This window comes from Asterias amurensis, chromosome 6 (genome assembly GCF_032118995.1).
Source record: "Asterias amurensis chromosome 6, ASM3211899v1".
In the NCBI taxonomy this organism is placed as follows: Eukaryota; Metazoa; Echinodermata; class Asteroidea; order Forcipulatida; family Asteriidae; genus Asterias; species Asterias amurensis.
In genome coordinates this window covers 21,352,240-21,375,882 of record NC_092653.1, presented here as the reverse complement: position 1 = coordinate 21,375,882, position 23,643 = coordinate 21,352,240, and the positions used below count along the sequence as shown (strand labels likewise).

The 23,643-nt window shown below is 40.0% G+C and overlaps 2 protein-coding genes across 2 annotated transcripts; one reads left to right on the top strand and one right to left on the bottom strand.

The window, feature by feature from the left end:
- Nucleotides 1–1,577: 1,577 nt before the first annotated feature.
- On the bottom strand, nt 1,578–3,594 carry LOC139938808 (phospholipase A2 isozymes PA3A/PA3B/PA5-like). Its single transcript, XM_071934446.1, has 2 exons — nt 3,094–3,594; nt 1,578–2,286 (listed from the first exon to the last, which is right to left on the bottom strand). Exons 1-2 carry the CDS (start codon nt 3,495–3,497, stop codon nt 2,031–2,033), a joined length of 660 nt encoding a protein of 219 aa, XP_071790547.1. The 5' UTR covers nt 3,498–3,594; the 3' UTR covers nt 1,578–2,030.
- A 5,044-nt stretch (nt 3,595–8,638) lies between these two features.
- On the top strand, nt 8,639–22,454 carry LOC139938802 (uncharacterized). The gene is made up of 2 exons (XM_071934439.1): nt 8,639–11,271; nt 17,797–22,454. Exons 1-2 carry the CDS (start codon nt 10,415–10,417, stop codon nt 18,065–18,067), a joined length of 1,128 nt encoding a protein of 375 aa, XP_071790540.1. The 5' UTR covers nt 8,639–10,414; the 3' UTR covers nt 18,068–22,454.
- Nucleotides 22,455–23,643: the final 1,189 nt, after the last annotated feature.

Here is a 23,643-nt window from a genome sequence, read left to right as displayed (position 1 = left end):
CGCCATTTTTTGGAGTAAAATTGCATGTACAAGTTGAGGCAAGGGTGTAAAAGTGTCCTCTTAAATGCACGCTTCACTGTATAACGTGCACACGCAGCAGTGACTCCAAAATTGGCGTAATGAAGTTTATTTTGTTGACGTCAGGGCCCAATTTCATGAAGCTGTTAGGCAGAAAATTCTGCTAAGAAAATTTCTTTGGTAAGCAATAATTGAGTGGGGCACCAGTCACAACAATGTAAACTTAAGGTAATTTTGGCTGGTAACCCGTTTCTGTTAAGCAATACTTTTCTGTGCTTATCACTTTTTTTTTTTGCTTAAGGCTTTATGAAATTTAGCCCTGGTGAACTGGGTCAACAGAACTATGATTGCATACATGGAATCAGTAGATGGTATGGACCCCTTGCGCAATGCGCAGCGCACTTACACGCGCCTATCCTGTCGGCCATTTTGGGAGTCAAAATTGTGCGCAAAAGATTTGACTCCCAACATGAGGGAAATAGGAGAACTTGTTCAGAGGTGCACTCTGCGTTGTGTAATGGGTCTTCGGATATCAATAGATGCCCTTGTATAATGCTTAATGCTACCAAGTACACTGAGGTCACACGCATGTTTTTACGCACTGCTATCATCCAATGAGCTGCCTCCTTTTGGGGATGGCGGTTTTTTCCAGATTGTGCTATCATATGCAAGTAGTCTATACAGAAATTAAACATTGTTCAAATAAGATAATAATTTTAAGAGCTAGAAGTGGAATTATAGTTTTATAAACAACTAAATTCCCTACTCTTAAGAGTCATCATCTGGAAAAGTATTCTAACGAGTCTCTAGGTATTTGTTTATTTTTATTTTAGGTTATTAAATTGTGGGTACAGCCCTCTGCGCTTACCTTCTGTATTATTCCTAATTAGTACATTAACTGTAATATGAATTGTAAATATTAATATTCATATAGTTTTACTGTATTTGTGTAGTATCTTTTGGACGTAAACAAATATGTACTGCCCGGGGGTGTTGTTATTTTTACTCATAAATGACAATTTACAAATACAACATGAATGTAAATTCTTCACAATGACACGTTTCATTCAACCTTTCTTACCATAAACTCCTGTCAGGATATTTTGTAATTTGATGAACCAGTATAGAATTTTATAAAATGCCCTCAAAGACCTTAATGCTTGATTTGTGGTTTGTTTTCTGTTTATTTCTTGTGCCTGAACAGTGTGAAAACAATGTATTTTAGATGGAGTAGAAGGTGGAACAAAAAAAAATCTCACAGGTTTTACAGGAATCATCGTGATTTCAAATGATTTTATTTAATTAAATTTACCCCAAGTAAAATGGTTTCTATTCAACCTAATAAAAGAATACTCATGGAATTGTAATAATTGCTTGGAATGTTAAGGTATTTCGTTAGAAGCGGATGTCAGAATTTCTCAGGATTTGTTCCAACTCCTAGACCTAGATCTTACTGATGACAAATTTATATTCAACTACCCCCTCCTCTGGCCCTGCCCCCTCCCCTGGCCCTGCCCCCCTCCCCTGGCCCTGCCCCAACCCCTGGCCCCGCCCGACGGATAGGCCCTGCAAAGAATTTCAAAAGTATCACAAGAGGGCGCTCATTCTTTTGCAACGTCACAGCCCGAGTTTTTGCCAACCCAGATTAGTAAACTATGGAAAGCCATAAGTGCAAATCAAGAAAAGGTCGCTATTTTTGGTAACAGTGTAACCAAGTTTGTTGATTTTTGTTTAAAACAAAACAACTAATTGTCTGAGACTGTTGGGTATCGACTGTGACCCAGAAAAGGGTCAGGCCACCATGACGGATCCGATGTCAGGAAATTCTGCCCGCTGGAGGATCGGTCCCCCATCTTATAGGAAATTAACACTGCTGGAGGAGTATGGTTCAAAAGAGGGCGCTATCAGAGGAAGTTTGTACACAGTTTGCCATGTGAACAGAATCTCCTGCCACACTGGAATCTGGTAAATTCGGACCTGGCTGTTTTTAGAGTGTGCCATAATTAAACATGTCATTCGGTATCATCGTCGAGCTCCATGTTATCATTGATATTTTCAACCTCGTTCTTAATCAGAAAGTGTCCGCTTGACCCCATCGTGGCGGTCCTTCTCATGCCGTATTCATAACAGTTCCCAAACCATCCCCAGCTCAGGCACCGCTCGGTCGGTTCGGAAAGATTAAAACACATCGGCCTGAGGGTGTCGAAGAAGAAAGCACCAACTTCTTGTGAGACGCTTGTGTTTGCCGCCAAAAGACAGTCCCGGAACCTGAGAGATAAAATGGGCGGGAAAATCAACTTAAGAAATGCCAAAATAAACTAAAGAAGATTGGTGTCTTTGACTGGCTGAAGGGTAGCCTTGTCCAGGGCTCTTTACGCAAGCACCGGCCTGCTCTGACTTCACGAAATGCATAGATACTGTACCGAATGACACTTAACAGTACTTGATACCGCGGGGTCCAAGTATGGCTTTTGAGGTATCAACGAGGTTAAAAAAAACGAGGCCAGATCAGATCTGATCAAGGCTAGCTGAAGGGTTGTATCAAACGAGCTTGACGAGTTTGCATCAATCCTTCACCAGAAAAAACCCCAGCTCAAACTCTTACTCAAAACAAACACCCACAAAGAGGGTCCATATATTCACATATAGGTTTAGTATAACTCTAAACAATAAAATAATGATAAAAACTTAGACCAAGTTGGTAAGAAGTAAGCCTAGCTACAGCAGTCAAAGGAACTTTTCACCTCAAAGTATCGGTCCTGTAATTTGAATTTGACATTAAGTCTTCTCTGATTGTGTATTCCAATTGCAGATAATTCTTCCTGCGTGAACACAACCGCTTCAGATTTACGGCAATATCTCAAAAACGCTACCACCTTTTAAAATGAAGCTTTCATGTTAGTTTTATGGTATATTAATATTATGATCTCAATTAAGATTGAAACAAACAATGGGTTCCAATTACCAAACTAATTCATTCAATACTATTGTAGGCCAATTCCAACTGAAAAACCTAATAACTTTTGCATTTGTATAGGTTTTATAGCCGAAATAATAATAGATTTTAATCCTCACCTTTCATCACATCCACACAAATTGATGGTATACGGCATGTAGTTAAACACATCATACTTCCAAGAGAAGCCAGTTATCATAGCTGGGCAATGGTCATGATCCCTGCAACAGGTATCTGTTTCTCGATGGTAACCAAGATCAGAGTACGAAGTGGCCGTGTCCCCGACTCCACACCATACCGTCCCTTCCACCATGAAGGCCGCCCGTTTGCTCCTCTCGCCACCCTGCTCGATTACACTGTCCGGTGTTTTGATGTACTTCGTCAGCTTGCTGCCCGTCTGATCACCCGCCGTGTGAACCCCGTCATGAACCCGGGACCCTAAGCCCAGAACATGGCTCTCCGTGGACTTAACCCCAAGTAGTATGATCACCAACAGAAGAAGGATCTCTTTCAAAAACGCCATCTTGAATAACTGAAGTTTCACAAACTCTGTTCTAAATCTGCACTATTGTTTTGATTAATAATAATGTATGGAGCATGAGGCCAACCTATCTGAATTACTATTTGCTTTGTGCTTGGATTAATAGATAAAAGTTCTGAAACTTCCGCACAGATAGTGTTCAGGGAACATTGGGCCTACTTCAATGTCGAGACGTAAACTTTAGTTTTTAAAATCTAAAGTTTGAAAAATCTCAACAAAGCATATCAGTTTTTAAAACCAAGATAGCCAGAGGTATGACCTTGTTCGTGACAGGTTAAAGTTCAATGGAGAAGTGTTTTCATAATATTTATCTACAAAAACGTGACATGTACATTATGTACCTTGTTTTTATTTTGCAATTGAGAAGCCTATCGTTTTGTTCATCATAATATTACATAACACAACCATACACTAAATCTCTCCATTACAGATCAACAAGTACTTGTTGAAGATTTTGAAGGGAAACAATGCCTTTGGATGCGGCGGGTCTAGAAACGCGTTTGGAATATGAAATGGATATGATTTTTGAAAGAAGTTTTAAAAGTAGAGTATCATGGTTCACACAATGCCTCGAAATTTTGAGGTTTTCCTTTCAAACATCTTCCCAACCATTTTATTCATTTCATAACAAACGCCTTTTATAGCCTAAAGTGCCCAAGTCCGAAGGCATTAGCCCTTACAAAAATTATAGAATATTTTCCTTCAATCAAAAATATCGGTAGTCAGCCCCATCCATCAGAAATAGTTTCATTTGAACCGGCATATTATACGAGAAGGCTAATCCCAGATATACATTTCGTAGTTGACGTGTCCTTATTATAAGCAAATACAACATGCACAACATTCCTAGCAGAACGTTTAAGTGAAAATACACCTTTTGATTTTTAAACAACTTCAATTGTTTGACCCTGAATTATGGACATATTTATAGGCTACAATAAAATATTACCTTGTGAAAATTTTCATTTGGTCACGTTTTGAGATATCGCTGCTTTCGAAATTAAAAGTTTTGAAAATCATTTTACTACGGAGCTATCGGGATATGTGGGAAAAACATCAGATTTATCTCAGCAAATTGCGCCACAGCACCTTGTAAAGCATTACATGGTGCTATCAGAATTAGGTCCCATAATTCAAACGCAGTCCATCTGGCAGGAAATACTGTATGTTACAGCGCCAGGAGCATCGTTGAGTGACAGACATGTGCGCTATATAAGAAGCCACAATTATTATCTAAAAATATATAAGTAGCGTTTGTGTCGGAAACGATTCTCAGACTGTTCTTCCTTCGTGGACATAACAGCTCCGGATTTTCGGTGATGTAAAAAATGCTACTATGCCTTTTGAAATTAAAGTTCACTGTGTAGATTACTTGTCTACACATAGGATTAATACAATAACAAAATCAAACGGGTTCAATGAAAGGGTATACGTTCCCTTTAAATACACTAGACACTATCGGTAATTGCCAAAGACCAGTCTTCACAGTTGGTGTGTCCCAACATATGCATTAAATAACAAACCTGTTAAAATTTGAGCTCAATCGGTCGTCGAAGTTGCGAGATATTAATGATACAAATTCAAATATTTAGTGAGAAATTGCTTCTTCTAAAAACTACGTTACTTCAGAGGGAGCCGTTTCTCACAACGTTTTATATTATCAACAGTTCTCCATTGCTCGTTACCAAAGAAATGTTTATGCTAACAACTATTTTGAGTAATTACCAATAGTGTCCAGTGCCTTTAATGTGAACTGACGTTGATCAAGGATACATTTTGTTGCAAGTGGAGTCAGTAAACGAAGCCTAGCATCTTTATTAAACCTGTTGAACTAATCAAAGTCGACTGGGAATTTCAGAACAGAAATGTAATGCTCTGGGCCAGTATTACCTTACAGTTCCAGAATTCCAATCAGCAGTCTGGAGGTGAAGACTAGTTGCTCTAGAATGTGGATGTCGTGGGTTCAAGTCCAACCCGAGACGCCTTTGGATATTTATACTTGATGCCAGCACTATTTTACATGAGAAATATTTTAGCCCGAAGTTAATGAAAATTTACCCCCACAACAAAACTCGGTTCGTTTTGTTGTTGTTGTTGTTGTTGTTCCACTATATTGATCTCCTTATACTCCACTGGTTTGATACGGCTGATCACACAATGCAACTGTTTTGTCAGCTCTCCCAGTCATGCGTAATACCTTCAAAATGTCCACAACATTACCAATGCAAAATAAAGTTGTGCTCGCTTCCCTTTTTTCTTGTGAACGTGGAGGCAAAGTATACCTTTGGGTTTGGGAGACGTTCGATTGTTTGAATCCTATATAAAATGTAAATTGTACACTAAAACTAACTTGTGAAAATCTCATTTTCAAAGGTGGTCACGTTTTTGAGATATCGCTGAAAATTTCAGAGTGGTTTATGCAGGAAGAATAATCCCCAATAGGAAAACACAATCTGAGAAGCGTTACTGCAGTAACGCTTCTCAGAATCAAACTGTTGGATTATAAACACTGACATCTGTTAAAATAACCAAACAAAAACTTCGAAGTGAATTATTGTTTCTCAACATATTTTATACTATCGAAAGCTGCTGTACAGGCTTGTAACCAAGAATAGTCACCACAGTAGTAGGTTGTCCGGCGTATCCGACGATGACGCCTTCCTTTAAAGACACTGTACACGTTTGAAAACTGTCAAAGACCAGTCTTCTCACTTGGTGTATCCCAACATAAGCATAAAATAACAAGCCTGTGAAAATTTGGGCTCACTTGGTCATCAAAGTTGCGAGAAAATTATGAAAAACACCCTTGTTGGACGAGTTTGTGTGCTTTCAGATAGGAATAACAGACTTCTGGCTAGAAGTCTTTTGCCTTTTTAGTGAGAAATTACCTTTTTCTCAAAATCTATGTTACTTCAGAGGAAGCCGTTTCTCACAATGTTTAATGCTATTCAACAGATCTCCAATGCTCGTTACCAAGTCAGTTTTTATAGTTAATATTAATTTGTTCTGAGTAATTACCAAACGTGTACCTTCCCTTTAATCTGAACATCCCCCTATTGTACGGTTGAGTAATAATCTTTTGGAAACCGGGGAATTGGAAAGGCAATTATGTATTGTAGGTATATTCCCTTAAGGTTCAGGTATAGTTCACGTGCAATAGACACTCTTCAAGCTTGTTAAATTCGTAGCAGTATACGAGTCTTTCGTTAAAGGCAGTGGACACTATTGGTAATTATACAAAACGGCTCCCTCTGAAGAAACGAAGTTTTCGAGAAAGAAGTAGTTTGCGACTTTTCCACGAATTTGATTTCGAGACCTCAGATTTAGAATTTGAGATCTCGAAATCAAGCATCTGAAAGCACAACAACTTCGTGTGACAAGGGTAATTTTTCTTGCATTATTATCTCGCAACTTCGACGACCGATTGAGCTCAAATTTTTGCAGGTTTGTTATTTTATGCATATGTTGAGATACACCAAGTGGGAAGACTGGTCTTTGACATTTACCAATAGTGTCCAATGTCTCTAATAGAGAGGTACGGAATGTAACAAAACCCCTAATGATTTAAATGCAGTTATTATTGGTTCTCAAATGACTTGATTGCAAAGGTTTGGATACATATGCATATTTGGTTGCCTAAATTTCGATTGAGGTTGTTACATTATTGCTTTACAAGAAAGAGCTTCTGGTGCTTGTTTAAGCAGTGTTCCAGAGCAGTGTCATACCAACTAGACCACCGAGATTGCCCGGTAGCTAGAGGCAGTTCGAATCCCATGTTTTAGCAGCGGGTACTGCAAACTGTTTAATAGATGTTGAATCTATTGTTTGTTAATATCAGGGTATACTTTCGCTTAGTGTCAAAGACCAGTATATGGTGTATCCTATAACACATGCGTAAAATAACCAGCCTGTGAACCATTGAGCTCTATTGGCCATTGAAATTGCAAGCATGGAAGGAAAGAAAAACACCCTTTTGTTTATAGAATTGTATGCTTTCAGATGCCAGAGAAAGAAGGCTTCAAGCTTGAAGCCGTATCAGATTCAAAATTGTTGACGCACTCCGACCAATGTTATAAAACGAATTGAATCCGGAGGGAATACCCAAACAGGCAACATACAAAGGCCCTTTTCGAAACGACGGCTTCGGCGTTGGATTCGGCTTGAGGCTCTGTTCTCTCGTTTGAAGCCCCGAGCACGTATACGCAAAGCACGCGCAATTGTCAAAACAACCGGCGGGACCAAGCTAGCCTGAGCCGAATCCAAAGCCGAAGCCGTCGTTTCGACAAGGGCCATAGGAACTGATAATATTGTCACGAGATGTTGGTCCAGCTTACATGACGTGACGACATTTTAGAAATCACTTTCATTTCACATGTTTGAAGGCATCCAATATGCCAATTATTTTCTGGTCGATTTCCAATTCGACAAATGGAAGGGAATTTTTTTTTAAAACAATACTCCCGTTTTATAATGACCTACAGCCTTTTAATAAGCCTTTGCACTTTTCTAATAAACACCTCTTTCTATGGGCACTGTTGGACACGTTTGGTAATTACTCAAAATATATATTAGCATAAAAACTTACTAAGTAACGAGCAATGGAGAGATGTTGATAATATAAAACATTGTGAGAAACGGCTCCCTCTGTACAAACGCAGTTTTTGAGAAAGAGGTTAGTATTGCTCACCGAAATGTTCCAAAAAACTTCCGGCCTTAAACCCTTTTCATGCATCTGGAAGCACACATTCAATTGTGCAACGAAGATGTATTTTCTTTCTTTTAAATGAAATTTAAAATTGTTGCAACTTCGATTACCAATGAAACAAATTTTTCACAGATTTGTTATTTTATGCATGTGTTTGGGACACACCAAGTGAGGATACTGGTCTTTGACAATTATCAATAGTGTCCAGTGTCTTTAAACAAAGATTGTTAAATTGTATAAAGGTGTCCAGTCGTCGATTTCACCTAACTCTTTTTAACTTGGGATTAATCTTAGGACTTAGGACGAGTTAAGTACTGCATCCATAGACATTTGGACGCATTGAACTCATCATACTCGTCCTAACTCGAAATAGGATTAATCCTAGCGTTTCGTGAAATCAGCTACTACAGTGCCTTTAAACGTTGAAAGGTTAGATGTATACTGTTTCTTGAAAAACATAGACGGGTCCTAATTGGTACATATACCGCCTTGAGATACGTCTAGCTGTCGATCGATCAATGATTTTGCGGTAAACCGTTACATATTGTATTGCAACCAGAGGGGCAGTGTGTTCCAAAATCGATAACTGCTTGTAGGTCTTCAATACTACAACAGAAAGCATTCTGAAACTTGGCAGGCGTTCGAGGTTCACATGAAGATAAAAGAAAAGGCACGGTCGACAAAGAGGGAATAAAGTCTCAAGAAAATCTCTAGGTCAGCAATGGGGTTATGCAATGGTGTAAACATCATTAATGAAAACTATGGAAATTTTGGCAATACTACACTTTCGGTGCTGTGTATTATATAATACGTACACGGCAAAAATTGCATTGTTAAAATTTACAACATGTGTATGTTATCACGCAAAGATACCGAAGATATCATCAAAATTAATACCAAGTTGTATAAAAATTACACTAACTATTTTTGCAGAAACAATATCTAGTGGTAACCATTACATCGAACACACACATAGAATTGCAACCCACCTTCTCCAGGACACCGGCAATGCTTTTTGGAGAGTACACCAATGCAAGATGAATATACACCCGGGGAGTCCCCGGGGATTTCAAATATAAATACATTCAAGTTCATTATGATGTTCTAATAATATCTTGTGCTGATCCTCCCATAGTTTTTACATCTTCTTGATAAATTGAAATTTCACCCAAGTGTGTTACGAACCAAGATTGAGAAAACTTTACATTTCTTGACTATACTCGCTGTGTACTGAACAACCAAATTAAATGCAAAATAATTGTAGGAAAAAACAGCAGCGTACAAAACGAACATATTTGTTTTGGCATGAATGTAGGCACAATGAAGGCAGACACATTGTTCTGTGCAAACAATTGCATAAAATATTATACAGCAACTCCAGCATACTTCAAAGAAGGCGACAGGGCAGTCATCTTGCCAAAGGACCGGCCGGCTGCAGAGCCAGACAGAACTAATTAATCAAATCATGTTCATGGTCTATTGTGCACCTAACAATAGACATCCACATGAATTTATAATAATGTGCTTCATGTGTGATCAATAAGCAATATCGCTTGGTAGGACATGCTGGCATTTCTTCGCCTTTATACATGCGAATTGTATCGTGTATTATAATAACCATGGAAGAATAAATTATTCCTCCATGTAATAACATGGCTCCAAGTTACCATTATACCACACGCTGTGTGCCGGTTAACCACATCATGGCGTGACCAGCCGTGGGAGAATTTCTCTGATCAGGTGATCATCACAGTTGCCAAGTTATAAATTAGTGTGGTGTGTTGTGTCCTTGGGCGTAGTAATGAATTTAATAACATTACTCGCGCTCAAGTTCTCAGTTTCCATTCATTGATTTTGGCTGACGTAGCCATGGTCTACCGGTATACTGGGTTTTTTCAGTGACTCTACCACAGCCAGCCACGTGGTCACGCTTTGATGACGTATGGTGTAAATAAAGGCACGCTTCCTTGAAAATGTGTATACACAGCCACGGGTTCAAATGCAGTCATCGGCAGACACAATTCATGTACGGTTGCAGAGAGCACGCGTAGAAAGCTCCACCCAAATACCTCTTTTAGAAAAAAAGTACCGGCAAGTTTCTTAAATAATACAACACACCAACATTATCAGCATTGATGGAAACCCAACGTAGTGATTAGTATTCATCAGATATTTTAAGAGAACCTAATTTAAGATGTATATTTACAAAGGTGCATCTTTATTGTCAACTTTGATGAGTGTGGTGTACATTGGTGCATTGGCGTTACCGTTAAATACTGATGGAAAGACCGGGTTTGTCAGCGTGAATCGGCAAAACGGAGAGCGGGTCATCACGGCGCACATCGGCGGCATTTCGGCCATCGAGACGGCAACCGGCGAATTGACGAACCAGTCATTGAATGATGGGTTTTCTACCGACCAGAACAGCCGAGTCCAGCCGAGCTTCATATTCCGCGAAGTCACAGACGGATTTGAGATAGCTCGGGTTATATACGACGGGAACTACACCGCTAAAAACTGCTTCGTCTCGTTGGATAAGGAAAGCATTCGTGATCTCCAGACTAAGGTTAAGTCGAAAGCACCTCAGGCAGCCCACCATCATGAGTCCGAGACAAAGCACACAAACAATTGGTCTTTTGACACTGTGTCCACGCTACCAGCATATTTGCAATACGCGTACAATGCTACTGATGTCACCACTGTACAATTCAACGGCAGCTGGACTAGCGTACCGACCTTCATTCGTTCCATGATAAGTCTAGACTACATTAAATCGCAGTGCAACAAACTTTTCAGCAAGTTCCCAAGCCACACAGTGTCAGGAGCAACTAGAAGGCACCGGAGGGGCTTGTTGACCTATCCAAAGACCCTATGGTGTGGCAAGGGCACCGAGGCGAAGAACTACGATGAGTTAGGAGAGGACAGGTCGGCTGATACCTGCTGTAGGGCACATGACACTTGCCCTTACCTACAAATCGAGCCGATGGATAGCAAACTCCATCTGCGAAACATTGCTCCGTACACTATCAGCCACTGCAAATGTGATAAAATGTAAGTTTTTCATCTTTGTTTTTGCCTTCGCTAACATTGTATGAAAACTAGTTTATCTCTAGCTGTATTGTTGTCCCTACCCCCCCCCACCCCAACCCCCCCCCAAAAAAAAACAACAACAACAACAACAACAACAACAACAACAACAACAGGTGAATGATAAAAATAAAATAAACTACAATAATTAAAGCAAACAATAAAGAAATTGTGAAAAATTGTTATTACATCCCAGTGAATTGCCATAAACATTTTAATATAGTTATGCTCAGCAGTTTACCCAAGGCCATTGAATTTCTGGAAAGAGTAATTCAAGTTATAAAATAGTTCTTTAAAAGAATCATAATAGGACTATTATTATTAACTGTCAATTTATCTCCATTACTGAAAACGGCCCGCATGTCTTAGTAGCCTTGCTCTATGGATAGTGTCAGACAACAATAGTTCGAGGTTGTTTGGTCCATGCCCCCATTATGGTTCTCTACACAAACAAACCCTGTATATGATCACAACTATTTGGATAAGGTATTGTATAAGCATTTTGCTATAAAGTACATATTTGAATACTTTTGTGCTTATCTCGGAGTGTTTATACACAGATAATATCATGTATACCTGGTCCCATGTACACAATGGGTTCACCATTGGTTTCGATGCTTTATAGCTTCTATTGTTTTATTACTGTCATCTAGATATAATATTTTGCCTTTGATACCAGTTTGGAATTTGGCACACCGCTACAGTATGTCATTAGCTAGATATCTGGGCCCAATTTTATAGAGCTGCTAAGCGGCCGATTTTGTGCTAAATGTGTGATTTCCATTTCATAGCGCTGCTATTAACAGTAAGCACACGAAAAGGCATGCTAACCTTCCGGTGTTTACTGCACGAAAATAATGACGTCACAATGCAAATCCATGGTAAACGCGCAATATTGCCGCCCAATTGTTTTGCTAACCTTTGAAATACGCTTGCACCTTAGCAAATTTTTCTGCTACAGTAAGCACGAAAACTTGCTAACCATTAAGGAGCGATACGAAATTTGGCCCTGGTATATGGATATTGCAGTTACCCTTTTAAAAATGTTGAACAACAATCTTTTTTCAAAATCTACAAAATTGTTGTTATTTTACGTATATCTACCTAAATCTACGATGGCCCGAAGCCAACATATCTTTCTCATGACATACTTTGACTATGTGCCAAATTCCATGTTTTCGTCAGCAAAAGAATAATTCCCCTAAATAGTTTCCCTATATCTGCCTCACTTATCTAAACAAAACAACAACAAAATGCAGGAAGAAATAATGTTTGAGAAACGGGATACAATTTGTGTTCTAAAAAACACAATAGAATATTGTATCTGGGGGCATGGTTGGCTTGTGCGTAATGAGAGTTCACCTCTCACCGAGGTGACCCTAGTTCGATACCCTGCCAGGGCCATAATGTGAGTTGAGTTGTGTGTTGGTTCTCTGCTGTGCCACGAGGGTTTTCCCAGACTATCCGGTTTTCCTCCCTCGGGAACAATCAAACACTTTCCATCTCTGGTTGTGCTCCGTGGTCATAATGGGTTGATGTGACTGGCAACCAAAGGCGTCCTTGCATGCAATGCATGCTTCTCGAACAAGTTGTAGCCGCGTAGCTTCGAGTAAGGATGAGTTAAAGGCTCCCAAATTATTATCATCTTCGAATATGTTACACTCTAATAGCGTAAATAATCGATTACTTTGAGCAAATTAACAATTCCTTTGTAGGCCTTTTGGTCATATCTTTGGATTCTGTGCCCATTTTTTCCTTATTTTTCAACTTTCCTTTTTGGTGGATTTGACTTCAAGAACCACACACGAGGTAGCTTCTATGTACCTCTGAAATGTGGCGGGAAATTTGTATAGAGCAATATTAAAAATGTCTGCCCTATTCTTCCTCTGTTAACATAATCGCTCCAGATTTGCGGCGATATCTCAAAAACACGACGATGTTAAAAAAAAAAAAAAAAATGAATTTGAAATTCATTTTTTAAGTTTTCAGTTAATGTCTTTTGGCGTGGACATAACCGCTCCGGATTTTCGGCGATATAATAAAAACGCGACAATGTATTTAAAATCAATATAAATTAAAATTTGCAGTTATTTGTTATGACCCACACCCACAACTTTAGAATATAAACAAAACCAAAATATTGACTTTTCTGAATGGCCCCTGAAGGTATGTAAACTTATTGGAGTGGGGGTTGATGCCTGACACTAGAAACTGCTGATAAAAATACACAAATCAGGTCAATTTTACTATAAGTCTGTGGGGAACAAAAGTTCATTGACGCCTCTGTGGATGAAAGAACCAGCTGTGACGTTGCTCACGTGTGTAAGTTCATTCTTACAAACTGCAATACAGTCGTCGTGGCATTCCAATATAAAACACGTGATTTCCTGTACAAGGTAAACAGTGGCATGATCGCTGAGAAGTTCAGTCATGCGCTCAAACATAAAACTCAACTTTCTTTGCCAGCGTAAAAAAAAAAAAATCTTTTTTAACTGTCGTGAGCTAAAAAAAAATTGCTCTACTCATATACAAATTATGGAGACCACCAACATTAGGGTAAGATAGCTCAGTTGGTATAGCACCGGCACGTTTAACCGGAGGTTGCGTTTTCAAATCCCGTTTTAGCCAATTGTGCTTTTGATCAACCCCAAAATAAAATATTTTGGTATATCGAAATTTTAGTATTCATGGCTGTACGTTGTTTTAACACTGAAACGCAATGTTGTATGGTGTAAGTTCTATCCACTGAAAAATGTAAAAATAAACAATAAATTAGCTTACTCTTCTTTGGCAACTCATAAGTATCCTTTTGGTAAACATAATAAGCCCTTTGGTAAAATAACAAACACTTTCCTGGGGGGGGGGGGGGGGGTGGGGTCATTAATACCTTTACCAACTGTACCAATAAACAAGGCTGCCCGAAACCGCTTCCGCTGAAGTTTGGCCCTATAGGCTGAAACCCCGATCAATGTCTGTTTTTCTAAGAAGATCTTTATCAAAATTGGTAAAACGCCAGTAGGCCTGTTCTTATACGGGGACCTTAAAAGAAATAGGCCGCCATGTTTTATTTACAACTACGGAAACGTGCACGCGAGTATGCACAGGCCGCCATGTTTGATTTCAAACAATGGAAAAGTGCACGCGTGTATGTAAAGGCCGCCATGTTTTATTTAAATCTATGGAAACGTCACCACGCGTGCATGCAAAGGCCACCATGTTTTATTTAATTAAAACAATGGAAACGTGTACGCGTGTATGCAAAGGCCGCCATGTTTGATTTTTTTTTAAAACAGAAACGTGCACGCGTGTATGCAAAGGCCGCCATGTTTTATTTCAAACAACGGAAACGCATTTTTGTACGCGCTGCGCACGACTCTTAGCCAATTATAGCTCTTCATTTGCTACCTCAATGCTAGTGAGAGGGCTGTCTTGGGCTTGTGACGTCAATTACTCAAAATAATTATTAGCATAAAACCTTACTTGGTGACGAGTAAAGGGGAGAGGTTGATGGTATAAAACATTGTGAGAAACGGCACCCTCTGAAGTGCAATAGTTTTCAAGAAAGAAGTAATTTTCCACGAATTTGATTTCGAGACCTCAGATTTAGAACTTGAGGTCCCGAAATCAACCATCTAAATGCACACACCTTCGTGTGACAAGGGTGGTTTTTCTTTCATTCACACTCGCAAGCTCGATGACCGATTGAGCTCAAATTTTCACAGGTTTTTTATTTTATGCATATGTTGAGATACACAAACTGTGAAGGCTAGTCTTTGACAATTACCAATAGTTTCCACTGCCTTTAAACGCACAGTTCCTTTCACAATAAAACGGCCACAAGAATCTGAAAAACGGTTTGCATGAATTCTATGGTAGGACTCCGTCAGTGCACTACAATTTCTAGAACACGGGATACACTTGTTATATCCCATCCGAAGGACAAAGCGATTGTGGTAAAATATCTTGCTCAGGGTCACAAGTTTCAAAGAAACACGATTTCATGTTCACCGGATACATATCACTTAAATCCCTTACAATTAGCATTGTAAGTCTGATAAGTTATCTTTGCAGAAGGATTAATTATTGTTTTGGCTTAAGTTGTGTACGATTGCAGTCAATATTTGCTGATCGCCTAATCATGAACATAGCAGTGACTTTACACCCAAAATGAAACCAAGGTAGATTGCAAGGTTGCGGAAACATGTACACATGGATGTCTGTTTAGAACCAGAATCATTAAGGGTTACATGCAGTGGACACTATTGGTAACTACGAAAAATATTTGTTAGCATAAAAACTTACTTGGTAACAAAAAAAATGTATAGAGCTGTTGATAGTATTAAACACTTTGAGAAACGGCTCCCTCTGAAGTAACATGGTTTTCTATTTTGATTTTGAGACCTCCGAATTAGAACTTCGTGTGACAAGGATGTTCTTTCTCTCTGTATTATCTCGCAACTTCGACGACCAACTGAGCTCAGTTTTCACACTTTTTATTTTATTTTGTGCATATGTTGAGATACACCAAGTGAGAATACTGGTCTTCGACAATTACCAATATTTTCCAGTGCCTTTAATACTCTTCCAATAATTGTTCTGGGAACTTTTACGTGTACTACCAATCATAGTACATGGGACCCGTACGGCTAAATGTCCCATCCGAAGGACGAAGCAATTGTAAAAGTTTCTTGCTCAAGGACACAGGTTTCAAGACCGAGCCTTAAACCAACACTCTGCTGATCAGAAACACCAGACCTTGAGTTTCTACTATATGCAGATATCCCGGATGTTGGCACACCTCCAAAATACGAAGTACAATAAGTATATAGAAATACGGCAACGTTTGCTTTTGTGCTAAGCTTCCAACCACATTAAAAAATATTTCAATAGGTCGTCACTGAAAGGCATTAAGTCAAGTTGTATTCCCGTATCGTCAAATTGCATTAACCTTTCCAACACCCCGTGGGAAGTATAGTCTTTAATCGAAGAGGTCAACAAACTTTGATAGTAATAGGACGATCTGATATTGAATGGGTAGCCTTGCTCAAGGCAGTCGCATTTTTTCATTCCGAAAAGACGCCGCTGTAAACCCGCCCGTATACACTGTGCTTAGTGCGTGTATTCACACCGCACGACCCAACCGTATACGTACACTGTCACACCGCTCAACGCACACCGTACGACTACTGTGCACAAGTCATCCGCACTCGTACCACTAACCCGCATGCGGATAGCGTACGGGGGCGTCGTGTCGTGCGATGTGGTTACACACTATACAGCGGCGGTCTTTTTTCGGAGTGAATAATTCCACTTTCTTACGGCCGACGCATGCGGATAGCGTACGGGGGCGTCGTGTCGTGCGATGTGGTTACACATGAGCAAGGCTATTGAATGGGCAGCCCAACCCCCAAACTCACCCCTCATTGATGACGCTTGAGTGTTCGTGGAGACCAGTTGAATTTAAGTTCTAGTTTCTTGTCTAGTGACTTGATCTACAAACAAAAAATGAGCCGATACTATCTGAGACGACTCTAGGTCTATTGTTGGTGCCAGGTTCAATATACTTTTATAGTATAGTATTACCAGTTCCTTGCTCTATTGCTATTGGTAGCCCAACTTCCAAACGCCCCCCCCCCCCCCCCCCCCCCGCAGTTGACGCTTGAAGGTTCGTAAGACCAACGGGAAATTAGATTACGGAGGAAACTTTCACACGGTTAGTTTCATACGGCTTCAAAATGATACAAATCTAAGATGACTTAGAATAATGTTGAATAATTTAACTTTTCGGTGCTTTCAAGAAATTCATTATCAACCGGCATTGGTCCTCAATGCTGGTCAGTCAGTTCTAAAAAGACAATGTTTGCAGACATTGTCATGATTATTGGGACCTCATTGGAGTTTGGAAACCGAACTAAGCTTCAAAATGGGTCACATGTTTCCGTGAATGCGCCTATTGGTGGTGCGCTATAGCTGGCCGGAGCATGGTTCTAGTTTATATGCATGTTGATGTTTAAAGGGACACGTTGCCTTGGATCGGACGAATTGGTCTAAAGCATTTGAAAACCGTTTGTTAGTAAAATGCATATGGTTGTAAAAGTAGGATATAAAAATCCACACAAAAATGCCTCAAAGTTGCACGGTTTTCCTTATACCACGGCACGCCATTTTGTGGAGTCAAATGTTTGACTCCTCAAAATATGATGCGAGTAAGTTCTTACGGAGCTCTGGAAGTGCCACCCAACTGGTTGTGATCCGGAGATAACTTTGTGCAGGATAATGACAAAACGTAAGATGACGACATCCAGAGATTACGACTTCTGGAATGTAGAATGTCTTCCTAATACTGTATTTTCATTCATGAAGTCGACTTCGTCATCCCGAGATAATTTATCTTGGGGTGTTGACATCTAACTTTCATGCTCGATGTAGTCGTCTTATCTATGTTTTTCCTCTCTCTCTCTCTCTCTCTCTCTCTCTGTTCTCATTCAGGTTCCATAACTGTCTAAAGAGAGCGGACACCCCCGTGGCCAAGGGAGTCGCTGACGTATTCTTCAACAAATTGAAGCTAAAATGTTTCGTCACCCGACTGAGAAAACAGTGCCTGGAGACTGATTGGATCGGCTCTTGCCTCCGGAGGGAGAAGACCGAAACGGCAGTCATTAGGGACGCTCGTCCCTTTCCAGAGGGTAAAAACTTTACAAAGGAAGAGAAAGCTTTGAGGCGACTGAAACGCAGACAGCTGCTGGAAGAACTTAGTTGATTCAGGTCTATAATATTATCATCTTAGTCTTAATTAGTGACGCTGTGTTTTGTATTAGTCACCGATAGAGGGCGCAACATGGACTGATTGAACCTGGCACCAACTGACTGGGTCAGTTTATGAATCTGATTCGATTTGATCCACATGTGTGGCACAGATATTTCCTTTCCAGTAATTCGTGTTTCTTTCTCAACTAAAGTCAACACAATAGATCTTTTCGCAAATACCCGCGCGTAACGCTTGGAATTGAGTGCATTGTGGTCTAGCTGGTGATCAAATTTGATCCATTGCTATCCCACAATGCACCCCATTCAACAGTTTGCGCTTGCGCAATGGTATTTGCGAGAAGGTCTATGAGCGTCGCCAATCTGCACTAATTTCATCTTAGACAATTTTCCTTAAAAGTTTTGCAGTAGCTTTTTGAGCTTGTGTTTGCTGAGATTTGTTGTAAAAAATAGTCAAGGAGTTTTAAGAGTCTTTTGTATATTGTTTGAAATATTTCAGTCATAGAATTTTGCAATGGTTTCCAGCAAAATTTATTTCGATTTAGGCATATTAGATATGTTTTGTCAAAGATAAGGGAGGTTTTAGCTCCACGTTACGCCGGCAAGTACAGGAACGTGCACGCGAACGTCACATATTGTGTTGTTTCTAGGTGACGTATTGGTTAAAACCACTTTTGGGCTTTTTTTCATCCTCACTATTCGACGTCTGCACGTACGTACCTGACGTAAAAAATTGTAACTTCACGTAAGTTATGTTCACAGTCACGTATTTGCTTGAGTAATGTGCAGCTAAACCTCCCCATTACTAAACAAAAAAGTAGCCGCGTTAGACTGACAGATAAAAGGTAGTGGTAGCACTGAAAGATTTAAAACAGCACAACAAACTGCATGGGCTTTCGTAGCAATCAGATGCAAGTCTGTGTTAGCCTTTAACCTTCCTTGGTTTGCAGGATGTGTTAGGACAGAACGGAGTTATTTATAAGCAGTTGTAAGGAGCACAGAATCTCTGAAAATGTTGCTGTTTGTCTGATAAAAATTTATGCCACGCGTGCCCTTGTTGAAGTCAACATGTTGTAAGTTAGTGTGTATACACTGTTACCGAAAAAAATGCGCAAGAAAAAGTGGGTGCGTTCGTATAGCTTCCCTGGTGCTCGCTCGGGTGAGCCCCTGACAAGAGCTAAACGAACGATCACTCAGCGCTCTCGTAGTGACGTCATGCACCTGGGGCCAGCCCCCAAGTGACCCACTCCTCAAGCAGGGCACTTGGGGCTGACCCGAGTGAGCCCCTTGAATGACGTCAAAGCTATTCGAACGCACCGGGGCAGTCCAGGGTCGACCCAGAGAAGCTAAACGAACGCACCCACTGTCACAAAACAAAATGGTGGTCATTAGAGAGTTTGTCGTTGTGACGTCGTGTATACCCAAGAGAACCGCCAAGCATGTCTTGGGGCTGACCCGGCTGGGCCCACTGATTTCTATTTTTATACCGACAGTATATAATTATACACGTAGAGATCGGTGGCTGAGCCCCAAGAATGATGCCAGAGCTATTCGAACTTACAGGGGAGACCTGGGTCGACACAGGGAAGCTATAATCGAACGCACCCTGTATAAAGCACCTTTGGTCTGGGTAAATTTGGGTAATAGGATAAATTTTGGTAATCTGGGTAAATTTGTCTGTGCCAAAACGGAGCATAACTTCTATAGTGTCCACCACATCTCAAAAAGGCTATAAGTGTATATTATAGCAACACCTTTATCAACGGAAAATAAAAACTTGTTGATAACCTGTGGCTAATTTCATAACGCTGCTTACGATAAACAAATTTTCGTGCTAAATATAGAAACAAGATTTGCTTAATTGTAAGTGTATTTCACGTTAGCAATAGAATAAGCAAGAATGCGCGTCCACCGTGAGTTTTTGTTGTTACGTTATTTATTTTTAAACATTTAGTTGTTATCAGGCCTTGTCGTGCGCTTGCGGTTAGCAGCGCTATGATTATGAAATGGAAATCACACAGATAGTATACATAATTGCCATGAAAAAGCAGCTCTATGAAATTGGATTCGAATGTAGGAGAACTGACTTGTAGCTTACCATTAATTTGTACGGCAAGGGAACGAAGGATGAGGCTTGCTGGCCAGTGAGTCCGCCATCCAGAGCTAGCTGTGAGCCCCCTAGTTCTCTGGGAACCCATCAATGGAAACAGGAGCAAGGGCAGGAGGACTCTAACATTCGTAGGTCAGCTGAAGGAGGACGCAACACAACAAGAAACAACTGAGCTTAGGACGCTGATGCTGGACCGGGATGCGTGGAAGACGACTACCAGAGTTTCCCGAGAAGGCATCGGCTGAAGACATTCTCTCGCTCAACTGACTGAGTACGGTGACGATTTGATCTCTAACATGGCCATGAATCAATTCTGAAAATGCTGTACATTTTCTTTAAACTCTAAATTGTTGTCTATTCTCTTCGGTATGTTTTACAGAACCTAGGCCTACTAGTGAAAGTTGTAATAAAAAATAGTTGGGTAATAATTTGTTTGCCGTTTTTTGTGTCGAGTATGAGTATAATGTTTAGTAAGTTTTAAATGTTTGTAGAAGTAGTATAGGTTTTCTTGATCATTTTCGGTAAAAGTACAGCCAATTTAATTTTCATGCGTTAAAAAAAAATTGCCAAACCAGTTGTTTCTGTGTTTCATATTCAGAATTCGTACATTCAATTTCGTTTTGTGTCATTCGAATTCCTATAGCAATGTGTTCAATTTAGCATAACATTCAATTAAGCAAAGCTGGTTTGACGTGAAAAGCATTGGAATACTGTTTTTGGGAATGTTAAGTTGGATGTTTAATTTGTTAAATTGAATGACGCAACATTATTTTTGCCTATAGGCTCAAAACGAAATTGAATGACCAATTTAAGCAGCATTCAATTTTGGTGGTTAAATTTCTTCTCATTTGCCGAAATTGACCCAGAAAACCTATACACACAGTTGCTGTTGCTGTTAACTAAAATATCAGAAATACATCTGATATACTTGTGGTTGAGGTGGTGGAATGTCTCACAATCCAAAGTAGGCATAGTCTTACCATCCGAACGAGGAGGGGCCCATATTGGGCAAAATGCAGACAACTTCATATAACCATACACCTCACTTCAGAATGGTCATTCCGGTGTCCCAGGGAAATCTGTCCGCTTAGATTTGGTCTGTGAAATTAACATGGGCTGCATGGAGGAAGATGGTTCAAAAGAGGGCGCTATCAGAAGTAGTTTGTACACAGTTTTCCTTATTGGGGGACCAAATCTACCAGCCCATTGCTTAATAACAACCACATCCCAAAGATGAATAATTGGATATATAAAAAAATTATGAATCAAGGGAAGGGGCGGGGTAATGGCCTGAATGGTTCACACGAGGGCGCTATTTCAAATTATGGCAGTTCCTTGAAGTAAACAAAGGCCGGTATGTCAGGAAGTTTTGTGCAGCGCCCTTTTTCGTCATTATCGCCTCACGATCATCAAAACGTGTGTCTCCTTGTGACGTCGGCAATAGTACATTTTAAAGCATCTTTGAACACTTCTTTGAGCAAGATAACAAGGTCATATCAAGACTGCAGCGATGCCTTCTCTTAATAAAACATTCACCAGCTAAGACATAAGAGAACACGTACGAAAACTTATTAATCTCCAAAAAGAAGCAGTGATTCTGAGACGTACAACTAAAATCTGCAGCATGGAAGTAGAAATGGCGTCTAAGTAGACTGGTCCCCTGTAGTTATCCGCAAGATTAAACGAGCCTCGGAGTATGACCCCGCCTTCCCCCTAGCATTATTGTGTGCGTTCGATAAGCTTCCCTGGGTCGACGCCGCAGCGCTCACTCGGGTGAGCCCCTTACAAGAGCTAATCGAACGATCACACTCGCCCTCTCGTGGTGACGGCATGCACCTCAGGTCACCCCCAAGTGACCCACTCCACAAGCAGGGCACTGGGGGCTGACCCGGGTGAGCCCCGTCAAAGCTATTCGAACGTACCGGGGCAGACCGGGGTCGACCCATGGAAGCATAACGAACGCACCCATTGATGGCATCCCACCGTGCCAGTCAGACGAAAAATTTTGACCCAATAAAGAGGGAAATAAAATACCAACCATATCCTAAGTTACTAAAGCTGGTGTGATTTTTCCTTTGGAATGCCCAACCGACTATTACTAGAACCATGATGAGAACATAAAAACAAAGACAGTAAGGTTCACTTGCATATTACAGTGTTTATTCTGTTTATCTGTTTGTTCGTATTTCTTAAGTCGTACTTATTTGAATCCTCATTTAGCTAACTGATTTCCTCTTTATGAAATTGAAAGTAATTAAAGTCACCTGTTGTGGTATTTTTTCAAAATAAAGCTTTTGTCACTATTATATGTGTTTTGATGAGTGGAATGTGAATAAACAGTTAACTAAGGTTTTAAAAAATCAGTTCTTATGTTATTTACAAATTTAAGAGTAGACCCCGACCCGAGAGGGCGCTGTTCGTGACGACAATCGAGGCACACTTTGCCTGTAATGCGTATGAGTAAACACAATTGCAAAGTACATGTACGGACCAAGTCGTGAGTTTGTACGTTTCAAAAAAAATTATTTTTTTTCCCGGCAATGCCGACCAGGTGTGTTGCTGCTGAATGCAGAAAAAAACACTTTTTGAAATGTACCAACTCACGACTTGGACGTACATGTACTTTGCACGTGTGTTTACTATACGCATTGCAGGCAAAGTCTGCCTTGATTGACGTCACAAAAGGGGTAGGCGGAGTCAGCCCCCAAACAACTTTATATATTTTTTAAACATATAAATCGTGACAAACAATTACTGAAAAAATGTTTTATTGTTCGTAAGCATATACTCTTATATCTATTTCCAGGTGACTTTAAATCAGCAAAATCTCTAGTCGAACCAGCTTTGGTAAATTGAATGATGATTGTGTGTCATGAAAAAGAATGACGAATATGCTTTATTGAACAGTGTGCTAAAGGAACTTGAATGCCTCAAAACGAAATTGAACGACCGAATTCTTGAAAAGTAGTATACTGGAATTGGCAGCTCGTTTTCAGAAGTTGACCGAGAAAACTTTTAACACTAAAAGTTTTTCAAAAGGTGGTTGCGTTTGTGAGATATCGAAATGACTTCAAGTTAAAACGATTACCTTTTATTTAGGCCATATGAATAACACATTTAAAGACACTGGACACTATTGGTAATTGTCAAGACCAGTCTTCTCACTTGGTCTATCTCACCATATACCTAAAATAACAACCCTGTGAAAATTTGAACTCAATTGGTTGTCGAAGTTGCGAGATAATAATACAAGAAGAAACACCCTCGTCACACGAAGTTGTGTGCTTTCAGATGCTTGATTTCGAGACCTCAAATTCCAAATCTGAGGTCTCGAAATCAAATTCGTGGAAAGTTACTTCGTTCTCGAAAACCACGTCACTTCAGATGGAGCCGTTTCTCACAATGTTTTATACTATCAACCTCTCCCCATTACTTGTTACCAAGTAAGGTTTTATGCTCAA